The sequence below is a fragment of the Chelonia mydas genome, chromosome 7 (genome assembly GCF_015237465.2).
Source record: "Chelonia mydas isolate rCheMyd1 chromosome 7, rCheMyd1.pri.v2, whole genome shotgun sequence".
Classification (NCBI taxonomy): domain Eukaryota; kingdom Metazoa; phylum Chordata; order Testudines; family Cheloniidae; genus Chelonia; species Chelonia mydas.
In genome coordinates this window covers 84284937-84309082 of record NC_057853.1, presented here as the reverse complement: position 1 = coordinate 84309082, position 24146 = coordinate 84284937, and the positions used below count along the sequence as shown (strand labels likewise).

Here is a 24146-nt window from a genome sequence, read left to right as displayed (position 1 = left end):
GCCAGAAGAGGAAGAAAGTTCCCGAGTGAGGCCCCTCCACTGAAAAAGTACCAGCCCCATGCCACCTAGGTCTCGGAACTCTTACCTACTGGTCACAGATTATCAAGCACAGTCTCTCTGCCTCCAAGCTACATTTGCAGAGACAGAAATCTAAAAATCCAACAGGTGATTTGAAGATATTATGTCCCAAGCCCTGGATAGGGCCCTGCAAGGACAGTAACATTGTCAGCATCACCAATCTTAGCACGTAGCACTGTGACAGTGAATGCAACTGTTTGGAGGAGTGAGGAATCTCACAGAGCCGTGAAGGAAAAGCCTCTCATGACAGACACTGAGCCTATTGTTGAATATGAATGAGCAGTGACCTTCCAAAGCAAATCATCACTGACAGCAAAGCTGCTGCCCTCTGATTAGCTCTTCTTTAAACCAACTGCTGGTCCACACAGAACACAGATTCACCCTCAGTAACTACATGGCCTCAGGGACACCAGGATAATGGTCATTCAGGTGCTGAGTAAAATGGTGGAAAACTCCAAAGGTGAGATCATTGACCTGCAAACAATGTAGACTTGTTACAAGCAACAAGGGGTAAAATTAGTCCCAAACATATCTCTCCCTCCGCACCCCCCTTTTTTTTTTAAGCAATTAACTGGGAGATGAGTAACTAAAGGAACAGAAAGGAAACGTCAATAACTTGTTTAGTCCCTTTCTCCAGCTGGTCTCTCCTCACATTTCCTATGCCCCTCTGTTCCTGCCCTTACCAAGACAGGTCTGTCCATCAGGTCCCAGTGTCGTCCCCAAGGAACACATGCAGTCTCCAGTATCCAAGCAGGAGCCATGGCAATCCACCACATCACAGATATCATAGAAATCTACAGAATGACAAGAGCACGGTTCATCTAGAATACTGAGAATCTAGACAACTAGTTCTACCATTAGTGCTATGAGTTTCATGTTCTCAGCTAAACTGATAAATTACAAGCCCGGCCTAGAAAAGCACTGGTCTAATTAAATCAATTTTGAATTGATCTGTTTAAACTTCTAATGTATAGACATTTAAACTGGTTTAAAACTCATTTAATTCGGACTATCTTAATTTACCCATTCAAATCTAGTTTTGGTAATTTACACACACAATCTAAACCGGTTTAAGTGAGGGTTAAACCATTTTAAGTATGTCTACATTAGAGGTTGGCACTAGTTTAACTAGACAGATTTAAAACTGATTTAGTGAAACAGTTGCAACTTCTCTAAAATAAACAAGCCTACAGTTTATGCTGCATCAGTCTGACAACCTTTTGTGCAAGAAGAAAAGAAATCAGTCATCTTCTCTCACAGATATAGAGACATCTTCTAGGCCAAAGGAGTTTTTCCTGCTTTTTATTTAGGTATTTATATGAAAAATTCAGGTACCATACCTCCCTGTTTTTCCTGGAAGACTTTGTGGATGACTGAACAACTAGTAGGTTTACGGGTTTGATTACATGGAGAAAACAGAGACTTTTTAAAGTTATAAATTAAGTAATTGAAATTGTCCCACAGAATCTGGAACTCACCCCAAATCATGGAGGTTTCTGGATTCTGTTGTCAATTCAGACCTCGGCCCAGTTCTGCAAAAGTCATAGGTAGGGCCCTACCAAATTCCTGGTCCATTTTGATCAATTTTATGGTCATAAGATTTTAAAAATCATAAATTTCACGATTTCAGATATTTAAATCTGAAATTTCATGGTGTTGTAATTGCAGGGGTCCTGATCCAAAATGGGGTAGTGGGGGGTGGGTGTCGCAAGGTTATTGTAGGGGGTATCATGGTATTGCCACCCTGACTTCTGTGCTGCTGCTGGTGACAGCGCTGCCTTCAGAGCTGGGCGGCCGGAGAGTGGCAGCTGTTGGCCGGGAGCCCAGCTCTGAAGGCAGCACCACTGCCAGCAGCAGCACAGAAGTCAGGATGGCCTGGTATGGAATTGCTCCCCTTACTTCTGTGCTGCTGCCTTCAGAGCTGGGCCCTTGCACAGCAGCCGCCACTCTCCGGCTGCCCATTGCCACCCTGACTTCTGCGCTGCGGCTGACGGTGTTGCCTTCAGAGCTGGGCGCCTGGCCGGCAGCCGCCACTTTCCAGCCAGCTCTGAAGGTAGCTCAGAAGTAAGGGTGGCAATACCCCATCACTCCTACAATAACCTTGCAATTCAAGCACACACACCCTGCAACCTTCTTTTGGGTTGGGACCCCCAGTTTGAGAAACACTGGTCTCCCCTGTGAAATCTGTATAGTATAGGGTAAAAATATACAAAAGGCTAGAATTCATGGTGGAGACCAGATTTCACGGTCCATGACGCGTTTTTCATGGCGTTAATTTGGTAGGGCCCTAGTCATAGGAGCTGGGCTGGTGTTGTTTTCATAGCCTGGGCTTTCCTTACTCTCTTATGTTCTTTAGGATATCTAATTTCTAGGCACAAGGGAACTCCCCCACTTTTCAACTGTTTTGCAGCACTGTCATTGTGGAGTCCTCACTTCACATATCAACAGTGTGAAAGGCCCAGCCCTCTGACCCAGAACCCTCCTTTACTTGAGAGCTGGCAGGAAGCCCTACCCCTGCTTTCTGCTGCCAGCTCTCCTCCTGCTGGAGGATGGAAATGCCATTGACAGATTCTGAGGCCAGAACAGACCACTATGATCATCTAGTCTATAGACCAGAAGAGACCACTGTGATCTAATCAATCACCTTCTGTATAACACAGGCCATAGGATTTCCTGCCAGAGTCTGAGCTCAGGGCTTGGGGAAAGACCCAGGGAGCAGCCTGTCTTGCGTGGCCACTGTGGGCTGGCACCACACTGCAGCACTGTGATTAAGAGGCTAATGTTGGAGGGGCACTTGGACTGTTTGTTTTCTGATAAAGGTGTTGGAGTGATTTCTGGATGCATTCCTGCCTCCCCAATGTCCGTAGGAGGATTCCCCACCCCAAGGCAAGGGGTGGGAGTTAGGAACTAACTACCAGAGAGGGGAAACCCCCAACACAGTTGTCACTCAGAGAAGAATAAAGAGATTGTCAAAGAAAACAAAGGACTCTCATGGTTACTTACGCCCACAGTACACATGGAAGCAGACACTAGGCTTGGTTAAGCGGTAGACATAATACCCGCCGGGACATGCCTTAACATCAATCGTGGTGTTCCAAAGGCAACAGTTCCCACTGAAACTCGCACAGGCTTGTCTTTGGACAATGCCATCCAACTCCCTAGGGTGGCTGCCGTTTAGCCAGATCGGGGCATGGGTCCCGCAGTGGTTCTCTGGGATGCAGAAGGTAGGCATGGCATCGCCAGCCATGCCAGTGAAGCGGTACCACTCCCCATCAATGTGGCTATCGCAAGTAGGCTGGTCACGGGAACCATTTATCTGGTGATCAGTGTTCCTCCAAGGCTCATTCAGGCTGATATAGGCAGAGCAAGGGTCCAGGGCTGAGTCATATGATAAGAGAGAAGAGGGAGAACCCAGTGATAATCAAACCATGTTTACTGACAGGTAACTGTAGAAACCAGAAAATAATTATTTTTCCATTCCTGATATAGCAGAATCTTCTTAATGGACAGAGATCCCAGAGGAGACAGAATGATACTGGTAAAGTGATTGTCCCATTTACCAGAAACTCAGAGGAATGAAGTATTCTGAAAGTTCAACTTAATTAATTCCTTTAAAAACAAGCAATGTAAAGGAGCATTCGAGCACATAAAATGTTATATGACAGTAAGAATGACTTGCAGAATAACTACTGTATAACGGGTACCTGGAGCATAGCAGAACGAAGTGAACCAGTGGAAAACATTTTCGCAAATTCAAGTTCTGACCGGTGACTAAGCTTGCAGGGAACGTCAAGTGGATCAGACACCCCATGAATCCATTATTTAAGTATAATTGAAATGCCTTGTATAGCATCAGTTCTTTGGCATTCATCCATTTGCTGGGGCCACATAAGTGGCTGACCCATTGGAGTCAATTCTAATTCTCCCCCAGACTTCAGGAGGAGGAGGACCGAGTTCCAAGTGGATTTTGAGGCATTTATAAAATCCATAAAAAGCATTCAACTATAGCACATTTCACTTTTTGTCGAGTACTAGTTTTCTATGGATAGAAGTCAGAAATCATCACTAGAAGTAGCTGTTAGAATGGAAGCAATAGATAGGTGGTGAACATATTCATGTTACAGTTCTACAAATGGAAAATATCTGCCTGTTATCTTGGCTATGGATATGGCCCAGAACCTACACAAGAGTCATTAGAATCCAATATAACTGTAAACCCTTCTCAGGCAGTTCAAACTGCTGTTTTTAGATTAGCTCTCCATCACCGGCCCCCTTGTGTAGCTTTGTACTGTATACCGGTGCAAAGGGCTACCATGTTGACTTGCTAGGGTTTTTGCACGCACTTTGCTTAGTGTAAATTACTACACAAGGGGCGAGGCAGTGGAAAAAATCAGGACCCTGGCATTTAAAGACCGGTGTGGACTTGCCCCAGACTACCCCAAGAAACTTGTCCTCATTATTTCTTCTGCCCTTTAAAACTCCCCCTCCTCTGACTCAATACATTCATTATGGTTGGTCTGACCACCTTCAGCTGCCATCTAAAACAGCCTTCCTATCACCTCTCTTCATATGTCACCTCAAAACCTACTGAGTGCAGTGCTCTGAACTGGGACATGCTGGGAACCAGCATCTACTGACTTCAGTGGGAGTTGTGCGTGCGCAACATAACTAAAATGCAAGAATCCCGTACCATTGAAAATACATGAACAAAAATATTCAGTGTATTTTCATCTTTCCTGTATTTAGTCTGTTTCTAGACTAAAAGATTGGAACTTAGATTTTCGCAATATATTAACACCTAGTTAACTACCACTAACCATGACTAGATTTGTCCTTTGTAAGCAGAATGTATGCTAATATTGTCCTGACTAAGGAGAATTCATTACCTTCAGTAGCATTAGACTAATAAAGCCAGTCATTCTGATTAAGCACATCCCATCCAAGTAGAATACATGGTCTCTCTCTCTCTCTCTCTCTTTAATATACTTCTTTCATATATTCTGTACTTTCTCTCTCTGCTATTTATTATTTAACTTAGTTCTAAAGAATGGTGTGATGCAGTTTATATGAAAGATGCCATTCAAAATTAACTATTTTTTTAAATAAAATGTTCTAGATACTGTCTTTGTACAGTACAGTATTTATCATTGCTTCACTTGCTCTGAAATGGGAACTATAAGTGCTTTGAGGAATGGTTTAAAGATTGTCTAATTTAACTGTATCCTCTGTAAATACCTGTTTCTGTCACTGAAATGCTATCTTGAACCTTCCTATAATACAAGACTCTTAAAGGAATCTCGCACTAAACATCCTTACACCATCTGCAACCACAGATGTGTCTCATTTGGCTTTGAGTTCAGTAAAACAGAAAAAAAAGAGAAAGAAAAAGAAAAAAAAAACCCAGCTGCAGAAGCCATTAGAGGGCTGCAAAGCTATGAGAGGGAGCTGGAGGAGATCAGGTTTGGATCATGGAACAAAACTTTTAAAGAAGCTTTGGTACCACTGTTTTTAAGTGATGAGCGGAAGAACAGATTTAACAGAAAACTTGCTACACAATGTGTATTCCTTAGCCCTGACGAGGACTGCAGAGGGAAGCCATCATTAGGCATCTCAGATCTCTGAAGAGACTCACTGTGCATTTCTCTTTCCCAGAGATGCCACCCTTTTAAAGCCAGTATTCCCAAAGAGATTATTTTACCCCCCTAACAAGGACAGACTTGGACCCCCTTATTTAAGGTGTCCCAATCCTGTCTTCCCTTACCAGCAGAATGAACTAATTTCATGGAAGAGCTAGGCTATTCCTGTATCCAGAACAGATACAACTGAAATAGCCTCTTTCACACTTACCTGGCCTTTCTCCTTAATGCTTTAGTTTCAATGACTTTCTTGTTTTGGGTTTAGGATGGGTTACTGTCCAAGATTAAAAGCTCTGTGTTAGCAACAAAAAGGTGGCAAAGTGAGGAATCCCCTGTCCACTTCCCAACTTAGCAGCACTGAAGATATATACAATGCAATTCGCTTCTATATAATGTCTTTCATAGATGGGATAAGAAAACACTTGCCACAGAGAGCTTGTCATTAGCTAAACAGATAAGAAAGGTTTTAAAGACGAGATTTAGAGAATGGAACAATGCAGGGACCTGGAGAGAGAGAAGGGGGGAACTCCAGACTGATGAAGCAGCTCAAGTGAAACAACACCCCCCCCCTACCCAGACTGTGAGCAGTTTCAGGCAGGAGGGGACAACAGTGACTAAAATATTCCTTAGCCCTGAGAACACTGAAGACTAATACAGCTATTTGCAGACAAACACAGGGGCAAGATCCTGCAGCTACTGCCTCAGCAGGTGCAGTTCTAAATGCCAGTTCTTTCGGACACTGCAGCTGGTGGAAAACTTTTTTTTTTTTTTGGGGGGGGGGGGGGAATTAAAAAAAGTTCACAAAAAATGTGAAAAAGTCGTTCAAATTTTAAAAATCAAAACTGCTACATTTTTACGTTTCATTTCCACCCCCACCCCTTCACACACCCCTTCCTTGCTGAGTGCTTTTGGAAATAGCATGGCCAACTTAATGCTAGGAGAACGTTAACTTTCATTTAAGCATTTCCATTTGTAACCTTACTGATACTACTAGTGTTTGTTTGTGCACTGTAACATATATAATTACATAGCTCATGATCTAATAAGCGTTCATGAGTCTGACATTCTGGATAAAGGTCAATCCTGTATGTTTTGTGTAAGTGGCAGTTTCTGCTCCGAGAAGTGGTAGTAATGGAACAGCAGGGATGCTGTAGTTCCCCGAACTGAGCTGTATTGCTCGATCATGTGAGCAACTAGCACAGTACCTGCCCACCCTAGTCAAAAGAGAGTCTCCACCATTAATGAATATTAAAATTTCCCCAGCTTTTAACTATAAATAAGTGGCGATATTGCCTGTTTAGCCAGGGTCCAAACACTCTGACAGCAAGGACTCTCTGTGTAGAACAGGAGGTTGTAAAACTCCTCAAGATATTTCTAATACTGATTCCTGAATCCACCACTCTTTTATCCAAAAGGAGCACAAGGCCTCCCAGCCTAAGCCCCAAAATACCATGCACACAGATACTCCTAAAAGCAGTGCCACTTGCGGTTACTCACCCACTGAAGATATTGGCTGTAACTGGACATAGATACAGGAGGAGAAAAACAAGTACTGGAACATCCCACTCAACCAAGTAAAAGTTGCACCTGAGCAAAAACTCCCTGTGACTGTCTGCTCCCACTCCCTCTGGCCTCACTGTCCTTCTCTCCGACTGCCTCTCCTAATGGTGTGCGTGTTTTGACCCCAGGCTCTGGGAAGTGTGATAGCGCTAGTGTTATTGGAGGGTTTATCAGAGGAAGAGGCTGAGGGGATGCTGGGCACAACTTCAGCCTTGACCTGCACACAGCAGCGCTGCCCTTTACTGACCAATCTTGTTTTTAAACTCATCCCGTATTGTTTTCTTGCAGTGATACGTCTAGTATCTTATCTGAAGGGGAATTCTAATGGAGGAGACACCCGGACATCCTGGAAGGCTGGAAGAGAAGGGCAGATTGGTGCTAGCTGTTATCTCGGCTCCTTCCACAAGTCATATGACTTCATGGTGCTCATTACGCTCCCTCCAGTTAATGACAGACAATTGGAAAGTTTTAACTAGAGGAGGCAGTGGAAGGAAGGATGAAAACTAAACCTCTCCTGCGGAGACTGTCCAGGATGGAGCATTGCTGTAATGGGAACATCAGTCAAAGGGAAGAGAGGTGTCCCACAAGGGACACTTTCCACTAGAGAGCAAATATCCTGACCACCTGAGTCATGAGTTTTGTACAGAGTCTGTTCAGTCTGCACAAGAAACATGCTACTTACAGTAAGTACTGCAGGCTGGGAACATGCTGCTTCATTCAGCTACATAGCAAACAGAGTGGGGGAAAACACCCACTGACTAAACAGGAAAGGAGTGGGGGAATCCACTTAACCCTCTGAAGACCGCTTTACTACCTGAAGGTACTATCAACAGGTCGTTCGTGGATAGTGGACCTGCCTTGACCCTCTTTTTATACTGAATGTACTTCAGCAAAAATCATTTTATTTTGCAATGCGCCTTTTTAACCTGTTAGTCAGTGGTTGAAGCCAAGTTGGTGTCTGTGAAAGTCACGATCATGTGTTCTGCAGTTTGTGAGAAACAAATGTGGTAGCCTCCAACGCAGCACCCAAAAGTCAGCTCCTTGCTACACTTACCAGAGAAGCTGACAACTTAATGAGCAGACAGGGGAATGATCTCATTCCTTTACCAGCCGTAGCCTGGCAGGCTAGGGTAGCGGGTGTGCAGCTCCCCCCGGTTTCTTCCACGGGGGACCCAGACTCCCACAAAATGCAGGAGGCACCCTCGGCCCTTGGGCAGACTCACCCGGAGTTGCTCGGCCCCCCTCTGTCCCGCTGCCGGCCCACAGACCCAGCCCAAAACCTCCAGCGGCCACTCAGGCCAGGCTATCGCTCTTGCTGAAGGGGACAGATTAGCAGTCTAAGTAGCCTATTTTAAACACCTGCGGGCCCTTTGTGCCATGTGCTTTGCAGCAGCTGCCTGCTCCCCTCCCAGGAGTGCAGCAGGCCTTCATCACCCCCTGAGGTGCCCCAGTGCCCCCTGGGATGCTCAGAGCCAGGGAGTCTGGCACAGCTCCACCCCTTTCAGAGTCTCAGGTCGAACTGATCAGCACTGGTGTGTAACAGGAGCCTCCGCATTATGTCCTAACTGGTTCCAACTGGCTCATGCCAGAGCCTCTTAAAAGGTAGTTTTCCCCAGCTCCAGGATTAGGTGAGCACATATCTAACCCCAGAGTCTCTGTGCTGGTACAGGGATGAATTTGACACCCTGAAACTACAGGTTTAAATCCCAGCAGGGGTCACTCAGCCGTTTGTCCTTCTGAAGTACATAATTGGAATTCAGCAGAGTTTATTGGAGAAGGGAGATTTCAGGAAGAAACTGGTATTAAGTACCTCACTGCTCTGCATAGATATTCAAGACCCTATACATGTTGTATAAAAAAACCTTTTCCTCTTTCTCTTTGGGTAAAAATTGCCCTTACCAGTGATGTATTACTGTATATTGCATCTCTGGCTGCTCACGTCCACCCCAGCAGTGGCTGTATTTCAGGGGTGAAGCAACTTCCATATTTATATAGTGTGTTAATGCTTTTGAGATTTGTTGTGATGAAGGTTGCTATATTAATACCTGGTACAGCCCCCACCCATAAAATAGGGTTGTTAACTTTCTACTCACACAAAAGCAAACACCCTTGCCCTACCCCTGCCTCACTTCTTCTCCAGGGTCCTGCCCCCTGCTCACTCCATCCTCCCCACCCCCCATCGCTTGCTCTCCCCACCCTCACTCACTCGCTCCTTTTCACCAGCTGGCTCAGGGGCCTGGGAGGAGATGAGGGCTCTTGCTGGGGGTGCAGGCTCCAGGGTGTGGGAGGGGGGCTCCACGCTGAGGTAGTGGGTTGAGATGCAAGAGGGGGTGAGGGCTCCGGCTGGGGCTTAGGATGAGGTGTTTGGGCTAAAGGAGGGTGCTCTGGGCTGGGATTGAGGGGTTCAGAGGACAGGAGGAGGATCAAGGCTGAGGCAGGGGTTTGGAAGGGGGTGCAGGCTCTGGGCAGCGCTTACCTCAAGCAGCTCTTGAAAGCAGCGGCATGTCACCGCTCTGGCTCCTACTCAGAGGTGCTGCCAGGTGGCTCTTAAAGCTGCCCCATCTGCGAATATTGCAGCAAGTCAATACTATTACAGTTTGCCATTTTCATTTAGAAGCTGATTCATACTTAAAATCAAGGATAAATAAAAATGACAAGTTTGAATTGAAATTCCTATTTGTGTTACAAGTGTGTATATGTATTATTTCTCTGCATACAATTACATTGCCTTCTGCAGCTCTTTTTGTGTAGCAGATATATTAATTTTGACAGTAGCACTGTGGAGGTTGTATGTGAGTGACTGATGACTATTAGCACAGAGAATACAATGGCATCTCACTCACATTCATTCAACTCCAAACACTAAAAGGGAACAGACATAGCCCGATAATGGTCTGTTAGGGAACCCAAGACAGTGGAGATTCCAGCCTTTTGGATGACAAAACTATACCAAACCCCTGACCTCTCCTCTCTATTCCAGGGATTCAGTTTAAAGCTTTAAAGATGCAATGTGCTGCATTTGATTCAAATCTACCTTTGAATTTCTTCTGAATATGCAGTAAAGATAAGGAGCTCATGCAAGTTGTAAGAAAGCCACCACCTGTATAGAGCTCTTCTGTCAGCATGGTCTAGGCTGACCAGATAGCAAGTATGCAAAATCTGAACAGAGGGTGTGTATTTGGGGGTAATAGGCACCTATATAAGACAAAGCCCCAAATATTGGGACTGTCCCTATAAAATCGGGACATCTGGTCACCCTAGCATGATCATACCTGCCACCCACTTCCTCTCCCCCGCAGCCTGGTCCAAATGTAATCATGGATAAGCTAGAATTGTTACCCCCCCGGCCAGGGAAGGTTTAGGTCCAGACTAGGCTTGCCTGGAGCCATTGTATATGGAAGCTGAAATTCAGGGGAGGAAAGGAAAGTGAAAGGCACACGAATACCCTTATTACATGGGGGTTTGGAGCTTGCTTAGGCATCCATCCAATAGTGATGAGCTGCAAAGTCCTATGAAGGCACTTTCATAAGATAGAATCTAATCAAAGCCTATCAGTCCTATTGTCAGTGCAGAGGGCGTGCTCTTGAGTGGTGAGTATTTCCTGCCAAATACCATTTTATGACAGTTCAGGGCAGAAGAAATGGCTGAGCCATTTAAAGTGTATCCAATTATACTGTTTTGCAGGTACCAGCCAGTACTCACAAGTCAAGATGCAATGTGTCTGATTTACTAACCTTATACAGACAGCTCAGCCTCCTCCTCTATTTAGTCAGATCAGAAAGGATCATGCAGCTTATCTACACAGGAGCATCCACTCATTGCACCATTTCACTATTTGCTATTGTTGACTTTAGGTAACTTTGCCAGAATCATCCTTGTAACACATGAAAGTTAGATGGAAACACAATACCGGTGGCTGTTTGAGCTAATGAAATCTTTCACGGCAGAAATGATCCTGGCAGGCCTGAGAGCCCCTGGCTGGCAGAAGGTGGAAGAAAAAGCAGATCAGCACTTCCTGATGCTGGGAAGCCATTGACAGCCTGACACATGCTGTAAGATCCCCATCCGCAGTTAACTGGAGGATGTGTGCTCCAGATAAGCCTGGACATGGTGCCAAGATTAATTGAGAGTGTGTCAAGGACTTCTACTTAGATAGCTCTTGTTTCTGTAAACAAGCTGTCCCAGGACAGAGCATTCATGCTCCACCTAGACTGAATTCACAAGATTTTAATAGCCCTTCATTTGGCACTACTATGGAACTTGAACCACACGTGTGAAGAACAAGTAATCTAAATTTAAAGGTCACAAAGATTAAAAACAAAGTGTTGAGGAGGCAGTACAGTCAGCCCTGAGTTTAGGATCGGGGAGGGGAAGGGATTATTCCATTCCCCATTTGGCAAATATTCTATTGGAAATTTAATTATACTAATTAGCACCTAGACAGTATTCATCCATAGAGATCAAAGCACTTTATAAGGTAAAATAAATTTCCCCAATTTACAGATGGGGAAATTGAGGCACAGAGAACTTGAACATGCCCGAGATCACAAAGCTAGGCAATGGCAGAACTGGGACTAGAACCTACCCCCTATTTCAGTATCCGGCCCCTTGGATCATGCAGGCAAGGCTACAGACTGGTACCTGCCTCTAATGCTCTAGATGTGGAAACCAAAATTTGCCACCCTTCTTATGTACATCAAAGAATGCTCTGGTCTGGCCTGGCCTTCTGCACTTAAAGATCTAAAACAAGGATGTCAGTGTGAGATCAGGAATGATTATGTAGGGTGAACTGGCTAGAGTTTCCAGGATTCAGTGGCAACATTGTTTTGTGGGAAATGCTCACCATTGCTCTTTTTTTAAAATTAAGTTTCTAGTTTGCTAGAGCACAAAATTAAGATTAAGGCCACTGGCACACACAGTCTAACCACACATACAGCATGGCTTTCAACTCAAACAAAAATATAAAAAGAGTTAAATAAGATGATCCAATAGCTCAGTTAGTAGAGGAAATCTACCCACTTTACTTGATGGGTTGTGGTACAAGATATCCTGAGCCAACAGCAGCTTCAGGATTGCTTACCTGCTTACCAGCCTAGGGCAGTTCTGGCATATTACAGAAAAGACACTGGAGTTTGTATGTTAGAGAAATGTGAGAACTGCAAAGGCAGCTGCTTGTTATAAAATGGGTGACTAACAGCTGGTCTATGGAACAACATCACTGCTACCTATAAAGAGAGGAGAAAGGTTAGAGGCAACTCTGGATGGACAGACCTCCAGGTTAGGGTTACCTGGGGCAAGGGGAAGGGGTATAACACTCCACTCCCTAAAAACACGCTTTTAAAAAGAACAGTCACGTATCTTGGAAGTGATAAGCGCAGAGCCTATTGTCTCAGCAAATGAGAATTGAACTTGGGAGACAAAGGAGCAGATGAACTAAGGCAACAGGTCCCATAATTGCAGCTGCTTCCATCTTGCTGGTGACAGATTACACTGGAGCTGGTGCATGCAGTGTTGCTTTAGGCAATGTTGCCTATGCTTAAATTGGTAACAACTAGAAATTTCATTACTACCTGTTTGGCTTTTAAAGAGAAGAGAAATTACATGCAAAAAAGTGGCAGGAGCTCTGAGTTTTTTGGCACTTCTCAGACTGTAACATGGTAGCGGTACCCTCCTCCTTGTGTCAATCAGATGTGCATTTTGGTGGGGCTAATGGGCAGGGAGAATCAATCAGATAAGGACAACTTGCAGGAAACAGACGAACAGGAACACCAGAACAGATAACCACCCCAGTAGAAGAGTGTAGAATCAGTAACTTCACCTCACCTCCTCCCTCCCTTGGACTCTCCTCTGGAATGATAAAGGCAGTAGGGAAAAGTTCTTTCATGGTATTTCCTTGCCTTGCGATTTGGGATTTTAGCTTTTAGTGGCTACCAGAGGTAAGCCCAGAGTACTTTTGGATGCCACTTCTGCCCAGTTCTTTATGTAAAGTATGTTCCAGGTCGGTGTGTCCAGACGAGGTTAGAAACTAATCCAACTACCGTATTGGGAAAAAGCTGCTGTTACCGAACAATTAAACTTTATAAAAATTGACCGCAACTACAGATCGGTAAAAACAGACGCGTTCAACCTGGTTTTAAACCCTAAAAGGGGCTGAGTGTGTGAATACTAGCCAATAATCTATTCCACAACCAAACAGGAGAAAGTCCTCTGGAATCTAGTGTGTTGAGACTGTAACCAGAACAAACGAAATACCCTGCTAATTATGATCTTAATAAGCAGCCACGAATAGCAGGTAAATGTTTGTGTCAAACAAACTGCAACACAGCCACTAAAGTCTTAAAAGGCTTTAAATCTCTGAATGCCCAATGCCAATGGAGAGCCTTTAAAATTAAAAATGCTGGGATGGCTTGAGGTCTAAGGACGCAGGTGGCTGCATTCCGGATAAGCTGCCCTCTGGGTATATTGTTATGCTGGAGTTCCAGCTTGCCAAGGTGTCCCCGGATTTCCTCAACCTCTACAGTGACGTCTACTGTTCACAACAAAGGTGGTAACATTAGCACAAAGCTTTGACAGAAGCACTGTTGATGTATCTCATGTGTGACATAAAATGGTGACAGCTCCATTTGAGTCTGAGCAGGAAGGTTGGTGCCTGCATCAAAATGGTCTCAAATGAGATAAAGTCAGGGAAATGCAATTTGAATGAAAAGAAATAAGGGGAAATTAGGAGTTCAGCTGCAGCATGAGGGATGCTCCCCCCTCAACTGGAAAAAAGTTTAAGAACACGAGTTCAAAAACTGAATAATTATTTATTGTTCCAGAAGTACATTGCTTTATACATATTTCATAAATGATACAGGATTTTACACATGTTCAGTTTTTTTTTTCTTAAGTAAGGATTTTTCTCCATGCCCCTCCCTTACCCCAAACACACAGCAAGGTTTCAGCTACAAGACTGTGTTCGTTTTCTTTCCCTTTAAAACTCAGCACGCAAACAGGATAAAACAGGTAAAAAATAACCCACATAATGTAATTAAAACAAAAAAGACAGGGAAAATGTGGGGAGAAAAAATTAGAAACATGCATCCATTCGGTCCAATATGCCACCGAGTGAGGAGAGGCAGCAACAATCCCATCTGTTTTTCCATATCTGCAAGGCACCTGGCATCTTAATATTGGTTTAGTTTTTTTGTTGTTCTTTTTTTAAACATGGTTCTCCAAAAACTGGAGCCTCTCGTCAAGACACAGTGAGAAGTAAGAATGAACTGCCAAGAGGAACCCCCATCTTTTTGTGTATTATGTATGGAGCCCTATTCCCACCTCCATCCTGTTTCCACAATATTTATCAACAGGATGAGGGATCCATTTTGAATGCAGTTATCTGCTTAAAAATCAGCTAGTTTCAGGCAAGGTGGAAAGCAATGTGTCGGTTTTCCAACCCCAATATCTTTTTTAAAATAAGAATGGGGGAATGCAATTAGCCTCCACTAAGAAATCCTACCCTTGGGCATCAGAGTTCATTGAAAGCTAGCTAAATAAGGGAGCGGGCTAGTAAATCAAAGTGCAATTCTGTATCTTTTGCTACGGGAACCCTGGCCTTTGACAAAGCCTGAAGATAGAGCAGTGTACCATAAATGAGACCATTTATCCCATTACACAAGCAGTCAAACTTAATCAAATTTAATTTTTCCCATCCTGAAACTGCTTGGTTAAGTAAGAGTCATGATTCTGAGTCAATTTCCTAATCCTTGAAACCTTCAAGGTTTGGTCATCCAGGTGGCTACCAGATTTGGGGTGGGAAAGATGAAAATCTTCCTCCCTTAAGACTGAGTATAAAAACTCTCATGCAATGTTGCCATTATTTCTAGAAGTAGCTCTAGAGCACTGGGACACTTCACAGTTGAAGAAGGTATTAAGGAATAATCCAAAGTGTCCATTATCAAACATTTAGAACAAAGATTCCATTTCTGATTTGGATAAAACTCAGTGTAACAAACAAGTAATGGAAGAAGTCAGTGAAGGGAATGGGGGTGGGCAGGGGAAACTCATGATTTTCAGTAGAAGGCAGTCTTGCAGTAACTTTACAAAAAAGATACCAGTTCTGACCAGGACTGTGTGTTAATGGTGATGGAGCTCATTGTCTGATCACCAGCCATAGCTCCAGATGGCTTGGTTTTTTTGGTGCGCTTTGTTATTGGTGTGCGTCAAAAATCAAAAAAGGAAAAAATTTAAAAGAGCTCAGCAGGCTGCTGGTGCATTATTGAGAGGCAGACCCTGCAAGGCTGGAAGAAGACAGCCCCCCCCGCATTACATTCTCATTATGAAAACCCCCAATCTTGTATTTGTACACCATTTTCATCCAGATACAAATGCTTGCATGTGACAATATTTGCCAAGCCCTTTTTGAGGCTAACATTCCACAATGCCCGATCTTCAGATTTAAGAGATTTTCCCCCCACGGTCCTTTTTTGTTTTAAATTAAAGGTAAAAACCCTCCACCCCCACACAACCTCCCAGCTTCCACCTTTAATTAAATGCTTTAATTAAAAAGGCAAGAGCTATGAACAGGTTCTCTTTTTGCTGGGATTCAGACATTCTTTGCTGATCAGTCTTTATCATTGATTTGCTGGACAGGCAGGTGAACCTGCAGTGGGTCTCGAAGTCTCTTAAGATCCAATTCTGCCTAAAAATAAAGATAAAGTATAAAGGACAGGTTTCTTAAACATCTTCAATTGCTAGTGCCTGCCCTCTAACCCACGGGTGCCATAAGAGTAAATATCCAAAGAGGAATTCTTAAAGTCACAGTCTGAGCAACAGATATTCTGGTCATTATAGTCACTTACTGACAGCTTTCTACACCTAGAACACTACTCATCTGTTCTGGTATTCAACCATTAAAAAATTAACTTAACAGAAGCCAGAATCCACTGAGACAAACTAGTGTCTTAAAAAAAAACCCAAACAAAAAACAATACAAAAGTCAAGGAACTACCATTGTGAAATCTTTGCAAAATGACACTCAACAGCTATAATCCCTTCTGACCAGGGACCATCATTTTTGTTGAGTTTTCTTATAACCACTTGTAACCTCCTTGAGACAGGTGGCGTGAACATAAGAATGGCCATACTGCATCAGACCAACGGTCCATCCAGCCCAGTATCCTGTCTGCCGACAGTGGCCAATGCCAGGTGCCCCAGAGGGAGTGAACTTAACAGGTAATGATCAAGTGATCTCTCTCCTACCATCCATCTCCACCCTCTGACAAACAGAGGCTAGGGACACCATTCCCTACCCATCCCGGCTCATAGCCATTAATGGACTTAACCTCCATGAATTTATCTAGTTCTCTTTTAAACCCTGTTATAGTCCTAGCCTTCACAACCTCCTCGGGCAAGGAGGTCCACAGGTTAACTGTGCGCTGTGTGAAGAACTTCCTTTTGTTTGTTTTAAACCTGCTGCCCATTAAATTTCATTTGGTGGCCCCTAGTTCTTGTATTATGGGAACAAGTAAATAACTTTTCCTTATTCACTTTCTCCACACCACTCATGATTTTATATACCTTTATCGTATCCCCCCTTAGTCTCCTCTTTTCCAAGCTGAAATCTCCTAGCCTCTTTAATCTCTCCTCATATGAGACCCGCTCCAAACCCCTAATCATTTTAGCTGCCCCTCTCTGAACCTTTTCTAATGCCAGTGTATCTTTTTTGAGATGAGGAGACCACATCTGTACGCAGTATTCAAGATGTGGGTGTGCCATGGATTTATATAAGGGTAATAAGATATTCTCTGTCTTATTCTCTATCCCTTTAAAAATTGTTCTTAACATCCTGTTTCCTTTTTTGACTGCCGCTGCACACTGCATGGACGTCTTCAGAGAACTATCCACGATAACTCCAAGATCTCTTTCCTGATTAGCTGTAGCTAAATTAGACCCCATCATATTGTATATATAGTTGGGGTCATTTTTTCCAATGTGCATTACTTTACATTTATGCACATTAAATTTCATTTGCCATTTTGTTGCCCAATCACTTAGTTTTGTGAAATCTTTTTGAAGTTATTCACAGTGTGCTTTGGTCTTAACTATCTTGAGCAGTTTAGTATCATCTGCAAACTTTGCCACCTCACTGTTTACTTCTTTCTCCAGATCATTTATGAATAAGTTGAATGGGATTGATCCTAGGACTGACCCTTGGGAAACACCACTAGTTACCCCTCTCCATTCTGAAAATTTACCATTTATTCCTACCCTTTGTTCCCGGTCTTTTAACCAGTTCTCAGTCCATGAAAGGATCTTCCCTCTTATGTTCTTATTAAGAAACACCCTGGGAGACATGAACTGAGTGGATGAAAAGTCTTCAGCCCTTAGTAGATCCATAGTATGTAGGTGGACAGAAGCAGAGAAAGGAGGAAATCTAGACTCAGACCTTCTGAGGCATAAAGTGCTCCAAGCACCTCTAAAAAGATGCAAGGTTTGTCAATAATTTCTCAGAAGCCCTTACAGATACATGGCTCCTTTTTCAGACTCCATCTTTGAACAGCAGTTGCACCTGTTTGCTTATGCATAGCGCATGCCAAAATACTAAATCCAACTAATGGTTTATTGATGGCAATGACAAGAAAGTAGACTGGAAACCCAAACTAAGACAGAGACTATCATTCTACTTTTGTATGATGTGCACTCAATAATAATGGTTAAAAACACAAGTGGGGGGGCGAGTTCTTTCGTTTTCATTCCGGCAAAACTTTGAATTACCTGAGCAATTGCATCCTTGAGTTGATTGTATTTCTCTAGGTCAAAACGTGTCTTTTTGGCTCCTTTATGGAAAAATAATAAGTACTGTCGGTCTCTGGCATCTGGGTAAATATACTCCTGCAGAGAAGGGGAGGGAAGACGGGGTGGGGGTGCGGGGGGAGAGAGGCAGAGATAAGAATTAAAAACTTCCAAACACAGGCTGCTACAAGCTCAGCATATATTGGAAGGGCTGAATTGTTTCTGGTGATTGAAGTTTGGGTTTACTTGCTAAATGCAAGCAGCCACTCCACTTCTCCAACACTTACCTGTCTCTGAACCTCAATCCTGACTTGTAGTAGCCCCCTTCATGCCCTAAATTTGGGACTCTTGAGAAGGAAGAATTAAGTGTGCCAAACCATCAAACTGTGGGGTTCTTTTGGGATGCTGGCATATCCACATGTGATGGAGTGTCCTCCCCGGCACTGGCCATGCAAGAACTGAATTAGGCCCAGATGGGCCCTATCAGCTAATTAGGCTGCAAAGAGGAGCTTTAGGCTAGAGACAGGTAATTAGAGAGAAGCTCAACAGCTCCACTGCCTAGTTCCTAGCCTCTTTGGAGGAGAAGGTCACCAGAAAAGTCACTATATTTTACAGAAACTGGAGTGATGTGTTATCTATCTATAGTCCACTCTTGGGGTGCATGTGCGCTATGTGTTGAGATTGGAATCTTTTGGTCAGTCGTGTCTGCTGGGGCTTAATCTGTGCCTTACATGTCCTTGGGCTCCTGTACTGAGAGCATAGTGTGGAGTGGCCGCAACTGCCACTAAGTTCCTTCACCACTGCAGAATCCAGATGGTAAGGACTCCATAGTAACAGGAAGAAGGGTGGGTTGTGGAATACATATAACACCTCTGCAAGGTAAATAACTTTTCTTCAAGTGCTTGTCCATATGTATTCTGCTCTTTGACTCAGAAGCAGTGTTTTGATGTGAAAGCAGTGGGTACTTGGAGCCTACTTAAATAAAAATTAGGGCAAAGCTCTGCCAAAAGATGTGTGGGAATCCAAGAGATTGGAGAATTAGCATACATCAGTCCCAAGGACCACAGAATCAGAAATGCATCCAATAGGATCCTAAGCATAAATCCCCTGTGGAACAGAAGCTGAGATGCTTGTTACATGAGACCGGCCATCCTGGGTCAGATCAAAGGTCCATCTAGCCCAGTAGCCTGTCTTCCAACAGTGGCCAATAACACTTATTTCCAGACACCCTCAGTATGGAGGTGGTGTCTGTTATCACTTGGACAGTCAGTCTTTGACTCAATGGGAGAAAGGTAGCACAGGTTTGTGAACTGTGCTGAGAACATTTACATGTACATTTAGAGTTGAGTCGGAGTCCCACAGACTTGTGCCCAGAGGTGAAAGTAAGCCGGTCTGGTCCGGAGTACCGGTAAAAAAAGATGCAGTAGTGTACTGGCAAAGAAGTGGAGCATTCAGTACTGGCTCACTTTCACCTCTTGACTGCAGAACAAAAAATTTAAACTAAAAGCTAATAAAAGCTTGGAAAGGGAAAACTCACTGTCACATTTGTTTGTTGTTTCTCTCCCTCTCCTCCTCCAGCCAGGCTGCTGACAGGGCTAGGCTCCCCGTTCCCCCGACCCCCACACTCAGCAGGGGCTGCAGGGGCTCCCCTCTAGCTTGTAGCAGGGAGCACGAGGACTGGCTGAGGGAGAAGCCTCCTTAGGTAGCCTGCTGCCTGCATAAGAACAGTTTAAATTTAGCTGTTCACTGTGGATTCGGGTCTATTTCTGGCTTCCTTGTTAATTTCACTCAGGGTTGTTGCTGGGAGCAGGGGAGGGGGTTGTGTGAGACCAAGGCAGGGGCAGAATACAATGGATTTAAGCTGTGCGGCCAAATGGCTAGAGGTAATAAAAGCCAGTGGAAGGGGAAAACTCACTGTCACATAGGTTTCTCTCCTCCCTCCTCCTCCAGCCAGGCTGCCAGACATGGCTATGCTCAATGCTTCCCTGAACCCCTGTACTCAGCAGGGACTGCAGCAGCTCTCCTCTAGCTTGTAGCAGGGGGACTGGCTGAGGGAGAAGCCTCCCCAGGATGCCTGCTGTCTGCACAGGAACAGTTTAAACTTGCTGCTCCCTCCCTTGTTCAGACTGAGATTCAGGGCTATTTCTGGCATCCTTGTTAATTTCATTCACAGTTGTTGGGGGGTGGAGAGGAAGGTGAGACCAAGGCAGGGTCAGAATACAATAGGCATTTTACTGCACCGCTTAAATCCAGAGCTAATAAAAGCCAGTGGGAGGGGAAAACTCACTGTCACATTGGTTTCTCTCCTCCTTCCTCCTCCAGCCAGGCTGCCCCACGCAGCTAGGCTCTCTCCCCCCGGCCCCAGCAGGGGCTGCAGCGGCTCCCCTCTAGCTTGTAGCAGGGGGACTGGCTGAGGGAGAAGCCTCTCTAGGATGCCTGCTCTCTGCATAAGAACAGTTTAAATTTAGCTGCTCACTCCGTGGTCTGAACCGCGGAATGAGGGGCTATTTCTGGCTTCCTTGTTAATTTCACTTAAGGTTGTTGGGGCGGGTTACCAAAGCCTGGGCAGTTCTTTTCTGCCCCCTGGATGAGGTGATCTTCAATAATATAATACACAAAAAACACAATCAAAATCAGGAACCATTTCCAAGTTCAAATCTATCCCATTCCCCCCGCAGCAGAATATCATGGTTGTAATGTCCAAACTGCTTGCAGATCCTCTTTGAAATGTTACTGTTTAAAAAAAAAGTTCGAGAGGATTCTTATACCTCAGAGAATTGGCTGTTCTCTGAGCAGGTCTTGAAAGTCCTTGTAGCCTTCTGGGTGAGACTGTGCAGCTAGGACCACCACCTCATCTAGGGATGAGGACAAAATACCCACGGCTAATGCCTGACCCTCAGTTTGAAGGTGTTCCTCTTGGGAAAATTACTCATGCGTCATAGGTTCATGTACTGCAATCTGAAACACCCTAGGCTCCTGGCATGGAGAAGGTTCTCGTCCTAGGAGGAGGTGCGGCGGTGTGATGACCTGGGCAGTGAAGACTCCAGAGGTTCTAATAGGGCCACATAGGAACACTGTATGGGAAAGGGGCTGTGCCACGAAGAAGGGTATTATGATATATGCCTACACTCAACCCCACCCTGAAACCCAGACCTCTCAGATTCATAATATTCAATAGAAAAAGTCCTTGGAGAATAAGTAGGGAAGCCCTCCCCATTGTGTTTAAGTCAAAGCATGAAAAGGACCATTTTAGGCCTAAGGGAGGAGGCTGCTGAAGTTGGAGTGTTAGGTTGCATAGTGATCCTAGAAGACATCAGCCCCTGGCAGGCACTCTGTGTTAATGAGGTAGAAGGTATTGGTACCAAGGTAGGAATGCTTAGTCATGTAGATGGCAGAGGAGATTCTAGTTCCTTTGAGAGCTGAAGATCCTTCAGTACTGCATGCTTCCCTGGTATCCAGAGGACAGTGCTACAAACTTCAGTGCAATAGAAGGTAATATCAGGATTGTGCCTGGTACTGATGTGCTTGGTACAGAAGTGAGTAGCACTGAAGACCGCTGTACTATGGAAACTGGTACCATAAATCACTAGTGCTGAAGCCCTTGATTCTGAGCTAATCCCAAATGCCCTGGGCCTTGATTTCAATTCTCAAGACAGTCCTCAGAGCTCAGATCAGGCCATATAGAGAGTCTCCATTGAATGAGAAAGGTGAGATGACTTAGATCTCTTCTTACTGGGAATTCCTGTTAGGGATCTGCCCCTGCTTTTCCTTTTTGTCTGAGGACTTGGATTTAACAGTTCTAGCTGAGTCCAAAGAAGGCATGGTCTTCAAAGACGAAACATGGGAGCTAGTGGATGTGGAAGTCACAGGGCACTAATGGGCTGAGGTGAAACTTGTCTAGAAGATCTGCACTGCCTGGATTGAAGGCTGGCTGCATGGAGCACTCCAATGAACATTTTCAAATGTGCTTTCCCAGCTTTTAAGATCCTTTTAGAAAAGGACTTACACACCACCCACATGTCAGGGATGTATGCTTCCCCTAAACAAAAAAGACATCTTATATGCCCATCATTTATTGGAATTGCCACTTTGCAAGCAGGGCAAGACTTAAAGACAGGAGGTTTAGGGAGGGGACATTATTAAGTTCCAGCACTGGCAAACTCCTGAACAGAAAAGAAAAAAAAGAAAAATTAAGAAATTTATATAAACTATCAACATGTTGCCAATTGGCAACTACCAAACTATCTCAACCTAATTAATTCTAATATGTACACAAATATTTACAGAAAAGCAAGAAAGGGATGAGTAAAGAGGTATACACTGAGAAGCTCCATCTTGTAGCCCTGGCTGGTGAGAAGGAACCACTGCCCTTCGGTACCCTCTGTACAGGAGCACAGGAACACTCAAAGCGTATGCATGGCCCTAGTGGACGCTGCTGGCCGAAAGACACCAATAGACTACATGGGGTGCACATGCACTTACAGTGGAATACATATAGACAAGTATTTGGAAAAGAATTGCAGATCTTCAAACAGGTGAGTATGAATGGGTTTTTCTACAGCCTTGGATTGCTGAGAAAGGGGGCGCAGACAGGCAGAAAGGACAAGGAAGGTGGTCAGACGGAGAGGGAGCTGGATGGGCACTACAACTATTATTGTACTTCTCATCCATCCCCTCAAAGTGCTGCTCTTATTACTCCTTAAAATATGTGGGAGATCAGAGACATGAGAAATTACCCTACTTCCCAAATAAGAAAGAACTGGGCAGTAAAACCAGGAAAAGAACCAATCAAACACATTCTTCTAGCTTTCCTGCTGTGCTCTATAAGGTAAGGACCCTCCTTGATCTGCAGGAATAAGGTTCCAGGCTGATCTAGTTCCAAGTTATTATAAGCTAATCACATGCACAGAGAACACCTACTGATAGTTCTGTTTTATCATGGCAGACTAATAGTACACTTCCTCAACCAGCAAGATACCACCTCAGTTATGAGTAGCTAGTGCATATCCAGTAAGAGATTAGGGTAATTTTCATGTCCATGCCACCACCAGTGAATGGGAAAGTTTGGTGTGTTTTGGGGGAAGAGAAATAAAGGTATCGTGAAAGGGGGCAGGACGGTGTCCAAAGGGCATGCTTTTCAAAGCTTTGCATGAGCTAAATCTATCATTAAGACGATCACAACACAGAGGGCAAGTCTTACCTGACGTGTCATTACGAAGTAAGCATACATTGCCATTGCGCTACCATAGGTGATAAAGTAGGTGACTGGCTCCATAATGTCCCAAGAGTACTCCCACCAGGTGAGCCGGGCCAGAATCCCAAACTGAGTGGCCATGTAGGCCAGTCCACCCCACAGAACCCAGGTGGTCCTCTTCTCTGCTTTTCTGCCAATTTCCATCCTGACCTAGTGGACACAAACAAACTGTGTTGTATTCTCAATACCTTCTGGGGTTGAGACAATCATTCTGAGATCAGGTAAAAATAAAGGTCTACTTTCTATGAAAGTGGTTAGTGTTCACAGGTGCTTGATTTGAGTGTTATAGGTTATGCAGAAAGAGCTCAGGGAGCAAAAAAAAAAAAAAACTAACTCTAGCCTCTTTTGGGTCAACATCTCACATATTCACTTTGACTAAGCTATAGATACATAGCCACGGCACCACTTATATTCTTGTCAGAAATGTAGATGGCTATGTATGTTTATGATTGTCATCACTACGTTGTTGGTGTGTGCTTTGATGCACTATTTTCAGTCTGTCTTTTAATATGCTTTGTTTTAATTGTTTTGTTTAATGGCTGCTCTGGAGATTGTAACCACCACTTATGATATATCCTACTTTCACTGTCAAAACAGTGTATCAAAACTGTATCAAAACACTGCTTTGAAGCCAATATGGCTCAAAATATTTGTTAGCCTGTCTTGTTTGCTTTGTGTTTTCTTCCTTTCTCTTATCAAATTAAATAAATAAAATGGTTTAAAAATGACAACACTTTTTGCAAGAATGTGGGGTCTTGGTCTGGGGCCAATTTGGGCAGTGACCAGGTTTAAAAACATCCTGTCAAATTTTTAAAAAATCATTTAATTTTATTTTCAACTCTATG

General features: G+C 44.1%; 2 protein-coding genes across 6 annotated transcripts in view; both read right to left on the bottom strand.

Annotated features, from left to right (window-relative positions):
* The window catches only part of OIT3 (oncoprotein induced transcript 3), a 29380-nt gene extending 20815 nt beyond the window's left edge, over positions 1–8565 (bottom strand). The window contains exons 1-3 of one of the 3 annotated variants that reach the window (XM_043552136.1): positions 8329–8565; positions 3082–3456; positions 762–872 (exon numbers count right to left, since the gene is read on the bottom strand). In XM_043552136.1, coding sequence (XP_043408071.1) covers positions 762–872; positions 3082–3325 — 355 coding nt within the window. In that variant the 5' untranslated portion in view covers positions 3326–3456; positions 8329–8565. Of the gene's footprint in view, positions 1–761; positions 873–3081; positions 3457–7211; positions 7610–7956; positions 8039–8328 lie in introns of those variants that run through there. The other 2 variants (XM_043552135.1, XM_007060657.3) reach the window with 2 other exon arrangements.
* Positions 8566–14060: 5495 nt separating this feature from the next.
* The window catches only part of MCU (mitochondrial calcium uniporter), a 143681-nt gene continuing 133595 nt past the window's right edge, over positions 14061–24146 (bottom strand). For all 3 annotated transcript variants that reach the window (XM_037903946.2, XM_037903949.2, XM_037903947.2), the window contains 3 exons: positions 23248–23451; positions 18030–18146; positions 14061–15954 (listed from right to left, as the gene is read on the bottom strand). In XM_037903946.2, coding sequence (XP_037759874.1) covers positions 15877–15954; positions 18030–18146; positions 23248–23451 — 399 coding nt within the window. In that variant the 3' untranslated portion in view covers positions 14061–15876. The remainder of the gene's footprint in view (positions 15955–18029; positions 18147–23247; positions 23452–24146) is intronic.